At 39.7% G+C, this 20038-nt stretch overlaps 1 protein-coding gene across 15 annotated transcripts in view; it reads left to right on the plus strand.

Moving 5' to 3' along the window:
• Window positions 1–20038, plus strand: part of arvcfb (ARVCF delta catenin family member b) — a 201064-nt gene that overhangs the window by 90405 nt on the left and 90621 nt on the right. Inside the window, exons 1-2 of one of the 15 annotated variants that reach the window (XM_077560512.1) lie at window positions 17216–17434; window positions 17548–19348. The exons of 10 other annotated variants lie outside the window; for them this stretch is intronic. In XM_077560512.1, coding sequence (XP_077416638.1) covers window positions 19214–19348 — 135 coding nt within the window. In that variant the 5' untranslated portion in view covers window positions 17216–17434; window positions 17548–19213. Of the gene's footprint in view, window positions 1–6571; window positions 6805–17215; window positions 17498–17533; window positions 19349–20038 lie in introns of those variants that run through there. 4 more of the 15 variants (XM_077560514.1, XM_077560515.1, XM_077560517.1 and 1 more) reach the window with 4 other exon arrangements.

A 20038-nucleotide genomic window follows, 5' to 3' on the forward strand; every position in this document is an offset into this window, starting at 1 on the left:
AACCTGGGCTGTGAGTGCCAATGCCATTTGGAGAAATTGATCTTGAATCTCTATGGTCATAAACTACATATTTAAAGGGGAAGTAAACCCACGATGTCAAAACGTTGTTGTATTTAAAAAGTGCATATATTTTTTATATGCAGCTGTTTACTTAAATCTATAAAAAGTAGACACACACTGAGCGTTGCGGCGGAACTCCACTCAACGCTCTTGAGGTTCTCGAATCTCAGCCACTCTTTTTGTGGCAATTCAAAACATCGTAAATCATAGCCAATCAAAATGCATGAAAGGTTTCACAGGCAAAAAATGTATTCCCGGGCTATAAGCGAGAAGTTACGCAGCCGCTCACCACGCGTTGCAAGCAATACAAATACAGTATATGTATATATATATATATATATATATATATATATATCCATCCATCCATCCATTTTCTTGACCGCTTTTTCCTCACAAGGGTCGCGGGGGTGCTGGAGCCTATCCCAGCTGGCTTCGGGCAGTAGGCAGGGTACACCCTGAACTGGTTGCCAGCCAATCACAGGGCACACAGAGACAAACAACCATACTCACAATCACACCTATGGACAATTTGGAGTGTTCAATTAACCTGCCATGCATGTCTTTGGGATGTGGGAGGAAACCGGAGTACCCGGTGAAAACCCACGCAAGCACGGGGAGAACATGCAAACTCCACCCAGGAAGGCCGAAGCCCGGACTCGATCTCACGTCCTCAGCACTGGGAGGCGGACGTGCTAACCAGTCAGCCACCGTGCTGCCCTATATATATAAATATATATATATATATATATATATATATATATATATATATATATATATATATATATATATATATATATATATATATATATATATATATATATATATATTTTACAGCACTACTTACCCATATTTATCATTTTAAACACCCAAAAAATATAAACACAACACTTTTGTTTTTGCTCCCATTTTTGATAAGATGAACGCAAAAACTTTTTCCACATACGCAATATCACCATTTCTCTCAAATATCAAATATAGTCAAAATCTGTGGTAATGAGCACTTCTCCTTTACCGAGATAATCCATCCCACCTCACAGGTGTGCCATATCAAGATGCTGATTAGAAACCATGATTGGTGTCTTAGACTGCCCACAATAAAAGGCCACTCTGAAAGGTGCCATTTTTTTCTTAATTCTCATCCATGTCCTCTTACTGTAGCAGCTTCTGCGGCTTCCTTGACCAACCAGCCATCTTTTTAAGGGTTAAAAAAAGTAATGATGAACAACATTGAATGAGGAGCTTTAGAATTCGATCCATGCGTCCTTGTACTAAATCGGCCAATGTGAGTGGCCAACTGCCATTTTTAGTGATTGTTGGGTCCTAAGTCAGATTCGGAAGCACCATGCAATATGTGGTCTATAACATTGCATCTACTTGCTATGCTTAATCACACTCGTGGCATCATCATCCACAACTAAAGTGTCCATCTCAGGTTGTTTTTCAGTATAGGCTATGCAATGTATCTAGCTTACATATAAATGGCTCAAAATAGAAATGCCTTTTATATTGTGAGCTGTTTATATTCGTCTATGGTGAGCTTCAAACTTTCAGCCTTCAAATCAGCCCACTCGGGGACTTAATGTTTGCCCTAGTCCAAGTCCCCGCCATTTGATCACAATCCAATAAAGCATTAAGTTCACTAAAAGCACTAAGAAGGGTATCTGGAAGCTGCTCCAATTTTCTTCACTTCAAATCCTCTTTACATAGATGAACTGGCAGTGTCAGTGGCTGGAATTCCTGCCTACAGATACTTGAAGAAGACAAGGTAGTCCAAACATACTTTTAACCTGGGTCTTTTGATACAGAAAATAAAATGTAGCCCATATGTTTACAATAAGTACCTCTCCTTTATAAGACCCCAGTGCCCCCTGTGGAATGTGACCCGTCTAGTGTCCAGCAGGTAACGAAACAAGGCTGGGTGCTGACCCCATTTAACATATATATAAAAAAAAAAACACTTACTCAAAACATTCTTCTGGGTTCATATAGGTCTGAAGGTGTTATTCAAAGCTTCTTTTTTTTTTAAAACAAGCTTCATGAGCTTAATACACTCATTTGGCATTTTTACCACTGCCATTCAAATCATTGTCTACATTGCCTTGTTTTTGTGCTCCCACTGTGTGAATTTCTTTAGTAGTTTTTCAATAAAAATGACAAATATATCACTATTTGTCACCTTGGAGCTACACAGAATATAACTGTCCATTCTTCAGTCTAAACTTCCCTGGCGATAATTAAAAACTACAATGGCGCATTTGAGAGTATGTTCAGTGTTGGGCTGTTAAATTTGCACACCCACATGGGGAAGACTCGGGCTTTTCAAACCGCAGTTAAAAATGTGTGTTAAGGAGTCTGAAAGGTTCCCCTCGGGCTCACAAAATACTACAGAATGAGTCAACTGTGGACCGTCTACCTCCACACTCAACTGGAAAATTTACCTAAGGATGCACCTTTTTTTATGTTTGCTATTTTTTTCTACACGCCAGCAGTTTTCACATTTTTTTCTTGATTACTCTAGAACAAATGTTTATTTTTATTTTTTATAGACATATTCGTCTGCTCACTGTTTGAACTCACGTTGTTGTCTTTCTGTCGATACATATTGAACATTACACAGCCTGCAATCAGTCATATTTCATGTCACACACAAGCACAGTCTTCAGTCATTTTTTCATGGTGGAGCCAGAAGGCGTTTTATATGCCGGTGTGTTTCAGAGAGGGTGAAGTAAAAGAATTTGGATGTGAAATGTCTCGTTTTGTTGAGAAGGACAGAAATAATGTAGGGATGTGTGAAAAAACAGGAACTTATGTGACTTGCCCCTTGTCCGATCATTCATTTAAGCTTTATCCTCTTTTGTTTGCTTTAAAATTTTAGGAAAATTTTAGGAATATGAATGTATGAAAATCTATTTTGCTATACAGACACTCCCCACCTTACGAACGAGTTACGTTCCGGACGATCGTTCGTAAGGTGAATTTGTTCGTAAGTTGCTTCAGTGCTATATTTTGTATTATAATTTATGTTTAAAGCCTATATAAGTATATTGAAGGTTTATATAAGTATGTTTAAGGCTTGTACAAGTAACCTGCATTGGTTTGTACTGAAAAAAACTTTTAATAAAATGGAGAGAATACGTACAGTACTGTACTGTACTACGTATGTTAGAGAGAGAGAGCGAGACACACACACACACACACAGTACAGTATGTACATGTACGTAATAAGATAAATAAAATGAAGTTTAACTTACTTTTGGAAGATGTACTCGATGCCTAAGGAGATGATGGAGGAGGAGGAAGAGGAGGATTTTATATCATGAGAGATTCTTCGTCGTCGCTGGAATCGGCTTCAAAAGTTATTTCCTGCTTCATGGGGACCGGCGTTTCTTCCTCCTCCTCCTCGCCACGTTGCTCAGCCTCCAATGAGCTCTCACAGCGCCAATCGTCGGTATTAGCGGCGGAAAGAAGCACTACGCGCAATACAAAATCTAACTTACAGCATTTCTTTCCGAACATTTTTCGACATACTGTACGCGCAGAAATGTTCGTATGTAGCGTTGTTCGTAACTCGAATGTTCATAAGTAGGGGAGAGTCTGTAATAGATTTAATATCAGTTTGGAAATGATCAGTGTTTGCGGGCCTTCACAATTGTCATAAATAACATATAAGAGTTCATTTTAAATACAAATGTTTTTTAATGACATACTGTAGGTATCTGTAATGTCAATGTAATTATTCTCCAAATGTGTCTTTACAGTGCTGTGGTGCCATCAAAAATTACCACATGATAAAAATAAATGATGAAGGTAGGACTTCTAAATCACACATTTAACATTTTTAGAACATATTTGTAATTGTGACTAGGGATGTCCTGATCACATTTTTTTTTTTTTACAATTGAGTCCAAGTCACTTGATTTTGAGTATCTGTATAACAAGCCCCTTGAATAGCTGTACCTTTAAAAAGTCAAACATTTTTGCAGAAACCCAGAAATCCGTGGATGTTTTTATTTGTCAACTGCTTCTCATCTTTTTCTCGTCACGACACGAACCCAACATTTTGTAATATACTGTAAAACTAAATTATTGATGTTCCATTTGCCAGTATTTTTTTTACCTTAGGATTATTGTGTTGCTTTGTTAATTAAGATTAATTAAAATGGCAATGTTTGATAGCAATCAACAAAAAATTGGAAATCGCCCGATTGCATGATTGAATCCTTGACAACCCTAATTGTAACCATAACTACCCCTACACTCAACAATTGTCACCCGTCTGATATCCCGAGCCACCAGTAATTTGGGGTGTTTATCTTTGAGGAACAACAGTTGTTTTAATAATTGATTGCTTTGGACTAATGGTCAATCCAAGGTGTATCCCACACTCACCCAAAGTCAGCTGCATATACCACGTACCACGCCTTGCTCGCAAAGTCATCAAGGATAGGAACCTTGAACAAGATATACAGTAGAATGAATGAATACCACACTTTCTTTTTTGCCGGTTACACATTTCAGATCCAAAATAAAACACTAAACATTTGGTTTAAATCAATTGATTGTTGTATTTTTACATACATATACAATATAAAGATATAGCATGTTAGGCCTTAGGCCCTTTGAACCTCTCCAACTGCCAATGTTTGAATTCACACTGTTTAGTAGCTGAAATACATTTCAGCTAACATAAAAAAAAACTAAAAACATTTATGAGTTTCCTACAGTCCTTAATAGGTTTTGAATGAATGAGTTACTAAACTTAATCAAAGGTGAAATTACTTGCATCAAATCATTCAAAGATATTGAGTTGAAACAAATGCATAAATGCCACTGTTTGGAGGTATCGTGGACCGTAACTAAATCTGAATGCATTGGTGCATGGTGGACCAGCTCTTTCATTAGGAACAATTGAATCTGCAACACTATAGGGAGATGAAACAGCACAGCCAGGCTAGTGGCATGCTAAACCTCAGGCATTTCCCTTCTGCTTGGGATTTCTCCTTTCTCTGTTTATTTTAAGTCCAGTCATCCCTTTCGGCCTCTCTTCACTGTCCAAACGCCTCTCAAAGTTTTTGGTTAAGCTTGCATTGACGTTATTAGATTAACATTCCACCGTAGCCCTGGACACAGCACTTGATATTGGAGTGTGAATTCTTTCACGTACATCCCACCCCTCCCTTAAATCTAGAGCAGTGAGGGGAACGGGACAAAGAGGTAGAGAAAAGAAGCTGCCTGTGTGCATGTGTATGAAGGGTGTAAAAATGTGCAGAGTACGGTTTTGCCTTTGCCTCAATGGGGACAACTTTTGTTTTGTGTCTGAGACCCCCTCCTTTTCCTCTTTTTCCCTTCGCTTCTCTCTCTATGCCAAAAAGGGGGAGGGGTCCTTGGGGTGAGAGACAGACACAGCTGGGGTGAGTAGAAGGTGCTAGTCCCACCCCACCAAGGTGCCAGTTAGACCCAAAGAAGTGTATGAGAGAGAGAGAGAGAGAGAGAGAGAGAGAGAGAGAGAGAGAGAGAGAGAGAGACTGACTGCAATTTAGGACCCACCTTTCTCCTCTTCTCCATTGGCACCAGTGTTTTTTGTTTTTTTTGTTTTTTTTGTTCTCTTTCTCTATAACTTACAGTATATTGAGTGTGTGCGTTGTCTTACGTGCACACAGCTCTGCTCCAAACTGCATTGACTTGGATTCATTAGAGAGCAAGATTACTCAGGCGTATATGTTTCTCTTTCCTTCCATCATCTCTGCGAAGGAGTCTGTCTCGTACTAAAAGTTGTCAATCGCAATGAATATAGCTGAACAGATGCTGGCGCTAACACAATATTAATTTCAAAATAAAAGTATTACTAGTACTTTCATATATAATACGTGTGAACAAGGGATGTCTGAAGATACAGGAAATACTAAAATTCATACAAATATCTATAAATATGCACGTTATTGTGAAATTTGAAAATGTATACTAAGCATTTATATTGTGAAAGTTACCCATTTGTCATTAGTCTTACAGGAGATTAACAATAATGACAATACAATGAAGCACAACAGCAAGAAAAAGATCACCAATAAAAACAAAACAAAAAATACATAATAGGCGCATGCCACTGACTTGTAGTACTGTATTACCTTACTTTCACTATAAGATTGTAGCCTGTCAAATGACACAAAGATGATGAAAACCGCACAGAAAATTGTGTCCAACTACTTCAAGCACTGTCAGAAAAATTCCTTCTCAACTTACAGAAATCAATGTTTAAGTTTGATTGATGCAGTCAGTCATACTATTTTTGATATGTCATTCGTCTACATCATGTGATCTGTACTGTTTCATTACATTCTAGCTTGCCGGTCCATAAAATTTGATGTGAAGATTTTACACACCCGGTATTCTAATACTGTGTTTTTGTAGTGTTGTAGACAGACCAAAACTACGTTGGCAGCAGTGTTGCTTTTACTTTGAAGGGCTACACGACACTTCCAGTATAATCATAGCTAACTTGGTTGAACTTGACGCGGCTAGTAGCGGATGGCTGACCGCTTCTGAGCAGCTACCTTGCGCTCTCGGAGGAAAAACTCCACGTAAATACACGAGGATAACTCAAGGGCACGAGCGGAGGAGAGGAGGGAAAGGCAGAACTTTTCCGACTGTTGGAAGTAGCCGCCAGACAATTAAATCCCGCTGAGGGTTTTCCATTTTGGGGAGCGAACGGAGGAAATTTGGAGCATGCCTGCCGAAGTGAAACAGGTTCGTATTGGTGCCTGATCTCAGTCTCAACGCGAGCGCGTCTCTCTTCTTCACTTTGCCCGCGAGAGATAATTATTCATCTGTCGTGGACAGTTTTCGTTTCAAGTACAACGTCATTCTCTGTTCTGTTTAATTGCTGGATGTCTTTTCGGACTATGGCGCGTATGGGTGCATTGATTGACGTGTCCCGCCCCCCTGTCTACCTTCCACGGGATGGCTTCATGTGAACACAATGAGATTTACTAAGCATCTCATCTTAACTCCGTGGGTCTCCGTGTTGCATGGGCGCTTGTAGCTTTGCAGGACCTTGACTTGTGGTCTCCTTGGGGGATCATTCATGGGCTTCCAGTCAATAGAAGACTTTCTGGGCATTATACTGTGTGGTCATGGGACAACCTGAAAGTTTGGCCCTGAACAGCTTACAAGGCTCTTGACTGAATTCAAACCCGATTTATAGCATGGGTTGTACTGACAATTGTGTGAAAGGCATGACATTAAATCCTTTTGTCTTTTTCTTGCATAGATACCAATGGAATGTGCTTTTGTTAGGACTTGCATTTGTGTGTACCAGGGCATGATGTGCATACATTATCGGAGATGCTCGCTGAGTTTGAAGAGCTTGATTTTCCCGTCAAGCTTGGCAGCTCTCTCGTGATATACAAATATATCATTAAAAAAAATACCTAGTGAAGGATAGAATAAGGCCAACATCTCATCCACCAGTGGTTGGTTAAGAAAACAAGCTTGCTGTAAATAAATGTTACCTATAGCTAGTTATGAGGGATGGATGCTGTTTATCCTCCCTCAGACACCCTTTATTTTCCTGTCTGTTTGGCAGTGATAACCCTGAAGGTTCTAAGTGCTATGCAATTGCTGATGGATTCAAACCAGGCTTGTTACTCAAGGGTCACCACTTGTTGGGCTCCTATCTTAGATGCATGCGTGTCGGAATGCATGTCAATGACCCAAGAATATGTCCTTGCCATGTTTTTTCCTAAAATGGCTCAGAGAGGTGAAGCAATGACCTTGCATCCGTGACCTCTGCGGGGCCAACATGGTTGGCATACTTTAGGCGAGGCCGGCATCATGGCGTGACCCTTTCAACTTAGCTGGCGATTCCTCAGCTGGGAGCACCTGCTTCCTAGTCACGCTTAAGCCATCGTTTGGCTTGTGTTGATTGTGGAACAAAACATTACGGAAAGTTCAAACTCCTTTCCATAACTGCGATGCTCTTATATTGGCTTTCTTTCAAAGAAATGAAATGAAAAATGACTGACGTTGCAGAGACCATTTAGAGACTGTAATTATAATATACAAGGTTTTTGTTTTTCGACAACTAAAGTCAGTTTTAAGACTCAGTATTACAGTGTAGCTGGAGGTGAGACAAGGACAGGTCTGCAGAATGTTAATGTAAATTACCTTTTTGCCCAATTAATATTTCTGCATACTGCATAGCCATCCAATTAGTGGTGAAAACTACAGCAGGCCATATATCTGAGTTTGAAAACTGTACACCAGAAGTTTGTAGAGCCCTAGGCCTCGAAGTTCAGATGCTGCGGTTGTAGCATCTTCTCATCATGAAAAATATAAAATTAGATATGTCACAGAAAAGAAATGAAAACATTATGAATAATCGAGTAGTTGCCAGCCTTCCAAGGTCTGTCAAAAGCCCGACAACACTCTTCCTCTTCAGTGAGGAGGACCCATCCGAATAGCAAAATAATTCATGGTGAGCCAGCCAAAGACTAAAAGGGAAGCTTGTCTTCAGTCTGCCAGTTTCCTGACAGCTTGTGTGGCTTGTCTGCTGCATTGCTGTTTGCCGTATTGCAGAAAAATCAAAAAGTTCTATAAGTTTTTCATTGGCAGCGTTTTGGTGTGATGGCTCATCCTGCACTACTCCTTTTATTGACTCCTTCCTCAGGCTCTCCCATTGTGGATGAGTGGATCAATATCTGAAGACATGTAGAGCATGAGAAATGGCTTTGTTCGGGGGTCATGCAAGAATAATGACTCTGACTGATGACATATGAACACATACTAGCCAAGGAGCGTGCATCAATGGAGGGGGCATTTGATGAGGGGGGAGTGAGTGCTGCTCTTGTATTTTGAAGGTGAGCGGGTCTTGCAGGAGACATGATCATGCGGTGGTGGGTCATACCAGATGGCCTTCCCATCTTGCAGCATGTCGATACCGGTCATGTTTGCCATACAAGTCCCATGGCTGGTCGTCTTGTATGAGGAATCATATTACATTATGTATTATGCTTTTCTAAATATGTTGTTCGAAACACTTTTGTCTCCTTATCAACATCGAAGCACCTAAGGACCTAGCATTTTTGTATCAAATATAAGGAACAGCATGTTTTTTTTGTCTTATAAATTAAATATGTTTCAAGTAGATAGAGCAGTAGAAGGTTCTAGTAATTGTTTCATCATTACTCAGTAATTATTTTGTTTATAATAGTGATTTTGTTCACTCTATTCTCTATTAATTATCACGTTTGTCTTTGATTTCCTTAAACATTTTTGGCTGACAAATCCGTTCGAATGTATTTGCAAATACGTTAAAGCAATACTAAATAGGATCTGAACCTTCAATTATATTTTCATATTTCTGCTGATGAAACATTGACTTACAGCTAGATTAATGTAACCTTTGTCATGGCCTGAGGGAGTCCGTGTCATTTTTACTGGCACTAAACAACTTTGAGATGGATGGTGTGTACTCTGCCACACACAAAAAAAAACCTACACAAGTGCAGACTGTTTTACGGCATACATCTTTTACCTCGACGGAAGTTGAGTTTTAGTAGGTACCTTTCTATGCTCAAATAAAAAAAAAAAACGCTTGCGCAACAATAAAGAAGGTAAGATCACAACCACCGTCTGCTGTTAACATACTTGTGAAATGTTACAGTGCTGTATAAAGATATAAATAGAAAATAGCCACTAGAAACAATGTAATTCAGTCTACCTGCGGGTGCCTTGGACGTATGGATTTCACGATGATATGCGCTTGGCCTCATGGGAAATGTGGTTCTTTCAAGGGAAATCAAAGGGAAACAATATCGCTTTCGCCCAAAGGTGCCGCCTTCATCAACGAAAACCAAATGCTCATTTGTTTTGCTTTAAAATATATTTAAACATGTTCCAACAAGTATGTTCAAACGTATTTGCAAGTAACAGTATGTTTTAACATACTTGCAAATATGTTTCAAGTTTTCAACATACTTGGAATTGAAATACTTGAAGTTCCATTTGTCATTTTGTTCCCATGATGTCACGGGGGTATGCACATGCGGAAGTCAATGATGGCAAAAAATCGCGAATGGGAATCATGCACTAAATAATAAATCATAAAAATTATGACTATACAATACTTAATTTTTTAACGTATTGGTATAACGTAGGCCAAACGCAAAAAAAGAAAAGCATTTTACGCTTGCACACATCAATATCATGTGCCATTTTTTTGTGTGCTGTTGTTTTGACAAAAAGGCAGTTTTTATCATTGGACAGCGGTGATATTTATCCTTCATCCAGTTTTCTTATACTCTGTATAGTTTAAGATTTTTAGACAATATGCTGGCATCAATGAAGCTTTAAAATAAGACATAATAAAATAAAAATACTTCTCAATACCTGTTTTATTTCAAATGTAATGTGATTTTAGACTGCCATTGCTGCAGTTTACTTTTGGACGGCAGTGCTGACTTTGTAATAAATATTTCAATGCAACACAACCCCAGACATCTGTGCTCCAAGTGGGTTACAAAGTATACTAAGAATTATGCACAAATGTTAACTGGCAAGTAATGCTCTGTGCTATAGATAGTGCAGAGTGTCCATGCAGTGTATCACATGAACACCCCCTCAGCTTTTTTTTTGTTTTTGTGTGTGGTAGTTGTGGATCACTAGCAGGTGTTCATGCAACCCCCAATCTGCACACTCCCCTCTTTTTGCACTCCCCTCTGTCCTGAGTCACTGCTGTCTCCCATCTCGACTGATGCAGCCTCACGATCGTTCCTTCACTCTGTGACCACAGCAGAAGTTAATAAATCTCACCTTCTCCTTTAATATCACATTGATGGAATTAAAGAAATATAAGGGGCAATCAATATATTGGGAAGCTGACGAGGATCTTGCTACACAGCCACGTTGAAAAACAGCACCGAGGAGAGTAGCTGTGCATTAATGAGATGGCAGTCTTATTATCATGCTTGAGCTGCAGTTTCTCTTTGCATATTCCGAGCCTTTTATCCAACATTTTGTGCAGCTGCTTTTAGTCCACACCATATTTTGCCTGATAACACACCATTACTCGCCCCTGCTAGTTTGTAATAAGGTCTCTTCAAGCTTTATTTTTGGGGCCATTATATTTGCCATATATGACATGTAGACACGTGTCAAACAATGCACTCTTCAACACACCCAAGCAAAAAAAAATAAAAATCATCAATTTGATCCCAGTGCTATTTGTTAATTTTTTGTCTCTGGGCTATGGACAGTGGGATTCATAGCTTCCCTGACTGTGTCCAATAAACACCTACTATCTTTGCTGCTGGAAGCCAGCAACAAGAATCATGTTTTTGATCAGATAGATAAAAAAAAGTGACAGCCTCACAGAAATAGGAAGGTGCCCAGTCACAGTGTGCTATGGTTAGACCAGACAAGAGCTGACATCCATTTAATTTTGCATAAAAGTGTGCTTGGAGGTGTACAAAAGCACAGTAACTTGTAGTGACAATATTTACTTTTTAATGGTGGTTAGACTACATAATGGTATCAGTTCAGTCATTGCACACCATCTAGCTTAATTTTAGGAGATAGAAAACACCAAGCTGATAAAATGTGATTTATTTAAATAAGATAATAATTGACACGTTTCAACAGACTACATGCTGAGGAAAAGACACTTTCAGGCACTATGACTAGCATAATCAATGACAATTTGGCCCTTTTTTTCCCTCTTACTTTTAATCTTACCTTAGATATTTAGTCCAATTCCATGCAGCAACTTTGTATGGATAACACACAAACCCTGACCCATGTTTGAACCAATGAGCTAAAGCAGATATTGCGAGCCAGCCCCTCTTGTCCAACATCAGTGACCTCTGGCCTCATAAATGGTCTTCTGGATGAATACTGTAGAAGAAAACACACACACACACACACACACACACACACACACACACACACACTCACACTCACACACACACACACACACACACACACACACACACACACACACACACACACGCACACACACACACACACACACACACACACACACACACACACACACACACACACTCCATTGAAAGTCTTCCCAGAAACCTTTTATAGCCTCAAAGGGGAAACCAAACCAACTCAGATTTCCCGTACCATTTCACTTCTTCTAGGTGTACGTAATATAAAGCCCTCCATAACAATTGAAAATTATAACCCAATCATTTTACTGGTTTTCCAATAGGAAATGTGGCTAAGCACTTCTAATCATTGTCAGCAGTGTCTGCAAAAGTCATGATCATTCGGTTTTAAAGAAAAACTTCCTTTAATCTTTTAAGATCAAATGCCAAAAGTTAATTTGATGTATTTTCTTGCAATATCATGCGGGGTTTTCTTACATACTTTCAGTTTGGTTCTGCTTTTGGGGCCCACATTGGGAGAAGTTATCTATAGTTCATATACGCTCCAACCCATTTATTCTCAATTTTGGGACCTGTTGGAGAGGCCCTTTGGGGGAAGGTCAGTTTTTATAAAGCTTCCCTCAAGCAGAAAAAAACCCCAAACGCCTCCCTACTTCTCCCTTTCTCTTCCATCCAATGTATGTTTCTGTATATGTAGGGTAATGTAGGGGCCTGGGGAAGACATGACTCAAGCCTCACTAGCGTGTTTAGTCTGGAACTTTCTTTTGAAGGATTAGCCCACTTCCTGCCACTGGAAACGGTCGGGATGTCAGTGAGAGCATCGATCTGCCATCATGGTGCCATCTGTCTCTGGCTGCCTTTTGGGATTAATGATTCTCTCTGACAGCTCTTTCGTTGGGCTCTATTAGAGTTGACCGGCCATTCAGATTACTCTGACATGTGGCAGCGCGAGGACTTGGCACGAGACATCTTTGCTGTTTTCTTTCACACATGCTAGTCATTCCAATAATAGAAAGTGGAACTTAACATACTGGTGTGATGGGCAGACACAGAGATGTATACATTTTATTTGCGTTATGATTCTGTGCCGTTTTGACCCTTATTTTGGGGTAAAGATAGCCAAAGCAAGATTGTGTGTCAAACTACAATAAGTCTGTGTATTGTTTTTCAGAGCTTAGCAACAAAGCATGTTGGGGGTTTGCAGTGAGGACTGGCATTTATTGACCTGCGGGCGGTTGAAGAACTCTGATGAGGTCCAGCAGCTCATTAGATTGCTGTTTCGAAGCTTGCAACACACAACATTTGCAGTTACTGCTGATGGCTTGAGTCCAGGGAGAAAAATAAAAGGGAGAGCAATCGAGGTAGAATGAAAGTCCAAACCACTGTAAGTTGACCGACTTTGGCTCAACGGCAACCCTCGCTACTTGCAGCTTCTGCTGTCGCAGCTGCAGCTGCACACAAACATTATGCTAACCAGAGGCAAGAGTTCAGCCAAAACCAGGACGAGAACGCCCCAAAATGGAAAGACAAATGTGTTGCTTGCATTCTTTGTGTTGCTAGTGCTCCATGCAGACAACCATTTGGAGGGTTTAATGGAGGCGTTTAGATGTTCAGTGTGGCTGTCATATGTCATTACATGCGATGGCACAGTCTTGTTTCTCATCTTCTCTTGATATGCGCTCTTCCCATTCCCAGAGGAGCCAATGGAATGATGCGCCTCCTCACACATTCCATGGGCTCTTTTGAGCTATCCAGTGCATCTGCCCCACATAAGTGGATGTGACCACATAATGACTACGGGAGGTTTATGTATACATAAGGAAAACACCATCTTATCCCATCACACCTTATTTTTAAATTGTTTGGAATTTTCAGTAGGTTGTAAAGAGTGTCAAAACTGAGCCTCTAAAATGGAGGGACAAGTGCTAGCCATCCATAGAAGGTGTTGTACTTAAAATTCTTTTGGTGGGATAAAGGGTGTAAAACTATGATGTATGCTTTTAAGCTTTTTGTACCCAGCAGTTTCAGCCAAGCAAGCTCATAGTTTGGTATTAGGACATTGTAGCTGTGTTTGCCATTTGTTATTCTACTGTATATTGTGCCCTTGAAAAGTTCTCAAAAGATAGGGTTAGAAATTGATCTAGCCTCCCAGTAGACTTGCAGTACACATCTCCAAAGTAATTACATTGGCTACTGGTTTGTTGCACAATTACAGATTATTAGTGGGACCCTTACAAATGCATTGTCTTAATTTTTGCTCTCTACTTGGTCAATCACAATTGCACAATTGTTCGCGGAATCCCTCAGAGTTGTCCGAGTTAAACAAACACGGTTGTTGAGACAGATCTCCCTGAGTTCCCAAATTCTTTCCATCATACTCTGGTATGACTACAAGAAGCTTAATCCAATATAACTTTTTCTTTGTGGATTTTTGCTCTGTCACTTCTTAATACAACTGAGTGTGTGTGTGTGTGTGTGTGTGTGCGCGTATGTGTGCATGTGCGTGTGTTGGCTGGCCAGCTGGAACCTCTGTTGTTCAGACCACAAAAGAACACAATCACTATGGGGTATGCAATAGTTTGCATTCTGTAGTCTACTCTTAAAATAACAATTGCAGTACACTCCATTAATTTTCTTTCAACTATAACTTAACTTAACTAACCCTAACCCTACCATAGCAACCAATGCTGATATTTTCAAATTACATTATTGGTTAATATATTATGTCCAAATTTTAATAGCTTGGTTTCATTATTTTCCTATTGAGAAAACCAAAAATAAAAAATACAAATGCCTTAAAAATATGTTGACATTTTGACATTTTTTCCCTATAAATGACCAAGACTGGAATTTGGAGTAACACACATTGGCAAGCTACAAAGCTTCTGGGAAAATCTCTCCTTGGCAGATAAGGCAAAACTGGAGCTTTTTGTCAAGTCACATCAGTTCTGCCTTCAAGTTTACAAATGCAAAAAATTATGCCTCCAAAGAAAAGTACACTGTCCTCCTGTGAAAAGCTGTTTTATGGTCTGGGGCTGCTTTGCAGCGTCCAGCAAAGAGTGTCTTGAATCTGTGGAGGGTACAAGTGATATCTGTAGACAATCAAGGCTTGAACAACTGTTAAATGGTTCTGAAGGCTTGCAGTCTGGCAAAGATGTGACTGGGCCAAAATGTATATTGACACTTGCATAAGTCTTACTCAGAGTGGCATCATCCAAAAAGTTGTGCAGTAATTGTTTTTATTTTTTTTTAAGTAATTGTGTTGCACCACTAAAATAAGCATTTCCTGATTTATGCATTAATTGCTTTAGTTTCTCAATTTTTTTTATTTTAAATGACTTATTTCTCAATGATTTCTGTGTCCATTGTTTTTTCCACCCTAAACAAAAGAGTACCAACATGTTTGCAGCCTAGGCATGAGCCGATATCAGATTTTGACGGTATGATAACCTTGAGCAAAAATATTGCGGTGTCACGGTATCACAGTATTGAATTTACAGCTCCAAATATATATATATATACAGACGCTCCCCAACTTACGAACGAGTTACGTTCCGAGCGATCGTTCGTAAGGTGAATTTGTTCGTAAGTTGCTTCAGTGCTATATTTTGTATTATAATTTATGTTTAAAGAGAATACGTACAGTACTGTACTACGTATGTTAGAGAGAGAGAGCGAGAGACACACACAGTATGTACATGTACGTAATAAGATAAATAAAATGAAGTTTAACTTACTTTTGGAAGATGTACTCGATGCTTAAGGAGAGGAGGAGGAGGAAGAGGAGGATTTTATATCATGAGAGGTTCTTCGTTGTCGCTGGAATGGGCTTCAAAAGTTACTTCCTCCTCCGTAACTTCAATGTAGGAAGAAGTTGAGGGTCGCGGAGAAGAAGATGAGGGTTGATGAGTATCTTCCTTGGAGGATTTACTAGAAACTGGCCGAAAGAAGCGATCTAACTACGATTGCACAGTTTTCTTCTTTTTTCATCATAAATGATGCTGTAGCACTGTATGGCATCATTCAATTGATTTGCAACCTTTGTGCAACGTTCAATATTTGGGTCTTGCTGCTCGAAGAGTGCGATGGCTTTATCTATGAGCGACAGGCGTTTCTTCTTCTTCCTCCTCCTCGACACGTTGCTGAGCCTCCAATGCTGGGTGAGCTCTCACAGCGCCAAGCGTCGGTATTAGCGGCGGAAAGAAGCACTACAGTACTCGGAAAAAGGTGCGCAATACAAAATCTAACTTACAGCATCTCTTTCCGAACATTTTTTGACATGCGCGCATGCGCGCAGACATGTTCGTATGTACCATTGTTCGTAACACGAATGTTCGTAAGTAGGGGAGCGTCTGTATATATATATATATATAAACATTTTCCCACTGAATAGTTTTATTTTTAAACAAAATATAGAATACAGCATTTGCTACAATAAACGTTTGCCATGCTAAGTGAAAATTACTAAGTATCAAATCAAATGCTGTCAAGTGGGCAAAACCTGCAGCTCATCAATAAACGAATAATGAAATATTTCTGATTGGGCACAACATCAAAATTAAACTGAACTTGCGATTTGTATAAAGCAATAATCTACAGCACAATAAACACAAAAAAATACAATATTGATTCTATCATTTAATGTTGTTTATTTTCTGCACAGCCTCCATTTTTTTTCTTTTTTTTTTTAAATAATGTCACATGTTTGAACTGATTTACAAAATGGTGGAGCCCTTAAACAAAATTATAGACATATCGGCTACATTTAATTTGAGCACACCTGTAAAATTAACCATTTTGCAGAAAGAGTAACACTCTGTAATGTGAACATGTTAGCCATGCTAGTTAGACACCTATCAGCCTCGATAGCTTGTTCAACAATATAAGACACACTACTAACTCATAGCGTAGTTGCAAACGTTCATTTTTCAGACAGCGTTATGTTATTTTATCTTGAATTTTTCAAACATTGTTGGGTGGTGCTCTTTGGCAGCCACTCTTCTGAAGCACGTTTTGCAAGTAGTACAGTATAGCCTTCCTCCAAGCCACGGTCGGCATTCTTTTTTCGAAAGCCCAAAAATTCCCACTTAGCAGACTTTGTTTGGACGGGGGGGGGGGGGGGGGGGGGGTTTTACCTCCTTCAGCCATTCTCCAGCTCGCTCAGTGCTCGCATTCTCCTACCTCAGGGGAGTCATATAAAACGCTCTGTGTTGTAGTCGATGTTAATATGTCCAGCCATGCTAATTAGTAACGTTATCATCAATGGTGAGCCGCGGTAGCGAGATTAATTAGTAATGAATTCCCGAAGCAGGACGTGGCCAGTCCGACAGTAACGTGGTTGGTTGCTGCAGCGAAGGCACACTCATGTGACGTAAACAATGAGACGAGGGTGCTGCTGACCGTCGCTGCACACTGCTGGTGGCGATTTCAGGCGTACGCCTCCAGTCGGGGCCGGGGCAATTTCCAGTTATGTTTCCATGGTTGGTAATGTCGCTTGATTTATTATTAGTTTTCAAGATTTATTATTGTGCACTTGGCTGCAGGTAATACATTTATCTTTGTATTTTTTTTTTTTAATTTTTTTGTGAAACAGATTTTCCATTGATAAATAGTGTAACTATGTTTGCAATCTGCTGTGCTAGGGAAGATAAATTTCTTGTATATTCTAATGAGTGCACAGCAACTGTTTATCTGCAAAATGTTTATTGGAGCGCAGACTGGGAGTTGGATATTATATCAGAGGGATGGCCTTCAAAGGGAGAGCTGTTTTGTCTCGTGCTATATTGTGATGTGAAAATTACTGTGGGCCTGTGCGGAGAGAGTGATCTGGAACAACCGTGCCAAAGCATAATCAGAAGTTTACAGGCATCAGGACTGGCATGATGTCTGCAACTCTCTGACTCTGGACTGTCACTGCCACAACCTACTACTGTGTTTCCTTGTACTCAGTCAAGTCTTCTGTTTATCCAGCTAATTCACTTTCCTTACAAACTGTAAGAATTATTTTGGAGGATTATTATACATTTGCCGTGTTGAAGTGAATTGCCTCTTGGGAAAACACATTGCAGTGAGAACATAAATACATTGAAGTGTAAGTCAACGTAATCATGTGGTAGTTTTTGTTTAGGATTGTTATGTATTGCAAAGGAGTGTTATTGTATTGGGTGAAGTTGCAAGAGGACGACTCAGCTGCAGAGTGAGGACAACTGATAAGAAGACGAGACGCACGTCAACGCCAGGGCCCCTGGACTTGCATGCCGCACTTAGAGAGTGTGAAGTGAGATAGGAGTTGTTTTTCTCTTTCTGTCATGTAATCAGATGCCCCGATTAATATATATATGGGGGCTATTTGAATGATGAACCAAGAGACTCTGTACCGATCAAACTAAGGCTGCAGTTTTCTCTTCCTCATGAGCAATAAATTTGGAACCAGATGCTTCCTCTCTCTTTATTTGATAAATGTCTACATCTGAACGTGACATTTAAATTGGTCCTTCGTAGCCGGATTGCAACATACCGGAGGTGCCCGGAGGCAGAGCCGACGACCAAGAAAAGACCGTGGCCACGGCAGCTGTCCCTTTTTAGGGGACTGGACCTCGGCCCTGTTTCTGGGGACTAAAGGTTGAAGCAAGCCAGGAAGAGAGAAGGCAACACTGGTAGGACACTTATATTTTCATTGGCGGATTTTTGGTAAATAAGTGTCCGTTTAAAGTTAAGGGCGACGGTGTCCTGTACGTACTTAAAAATAAGAAAAAAAAAAAAAAAAAAAAAAAAAAAAAAACAGGAGGGAAATGTAAGAATTATTTTGGAGGATTATTATACATTTGCCGTGTTGAAGTGAATTGCCTCTTGGGAAAACACATTGCAGTGAGAACATAAATACATTGAAGTGTAAGTCAACGTAATCATGTGGTAGTTTTTGTTTAGGATTGTTATGTATTGCAAAGGAGTGTTATTGTATTGGGTGAAGTTGCAAGAGGACGACTCAGCTGCAGAGTGAGGACAACTGATAAGAAGACGAGACGCACGTCAACGCCAGGGCCCCTGGACTTGCATGCCGCACTTAGAGAGTGTGAAGTGAGATAGGAGTTGTTTTTCTCTTTCTGTCATGTAATCAGATGCCCCGATTAATATATATATGGGGGCTATTTGAATGATGAACCAAGAGACTCTGTACCGATCAAACTAAGGCTGCAGTTTTCTCTTCCTCATGAGCAATAAATTTGGAACCAGATGCTTCCTCTCTCTTTATTTGATAAATGTCTACATCTGAACGTGACACAAACTTTCGGGCCTCTCTACTCCAACTTGTCTTCAGTGCTTTGGATACCTTGAATTCTGCAAACGGTGGCTTTCCCACCGTGTTACTTGGTGGATCGTTCGATTATTTCAAAGTGAGTCATACATAATAATGCAGTGTAGAAGTGTGCATTACCCATGTTTTCTGTTGTTGAATTTGAATAGCTAGGGTAAATAATTTGATCGTGTGATAAATTTTTTCAACTTTGCCTGTGGCAGAACTGCAGTTTTGTATAGTGGGGTTCTGAATGAGTCAAAAATAATTTTAATACTACAGCTTCAACAGTGTGAAGTGTGAGAAAGGAAGGGAAAGAAAAATATGCCATTGGCGAAGCATCACGCTAAATAAACACATCTGTGTTCCTTATGGACATGAAAAGGAAAGATTTATATCCATGCTTACTGGGTTTACCGCTCCCTTAGTGAATTGTTCATGAATATAGTTATCTGTTTCCACCAAGCATGCGTAAAAAGTTGCGTAATGTTCATTCCTGATTATTTCATATCATAAAGTCATATCTTGTACTGTAGTTGTTCCAGGTTATTGAAATAACATGTTTGGAATGTAGCTCCGGATTAAGTGTATTGATTTTGGGAGTCTCAAAGCATTTTCCATAAGGTAGAAATCTTAACACTACAACAGCATTTATTTATTCAGTACATATCTTTTATTCGTATAGTTTACCTTGAGGATCATATTACTATTTGCATTGGGTTGCCTAGATTTCGAACTGCCCCAAGAACATGCCTCACTGATGGATATAAAAGCGAATCAGTCAGGATTT

The sequence above is a fragment of the Vanacampus margaritifer genome, chromosome 3, assembly GCF_051991255.1.
Source record: "Vanacampus margaritifer isolate UIUO_Vmar chromosome 3, RoL_Vmar_1.0, whole genome shotgun sequence".
NCBI lineage: Eukaryota > Metazoa > Chordata > Actinopteri > Syngnathiformes > Syngnathidae > Vanacampus > Vanacampus margaritifer.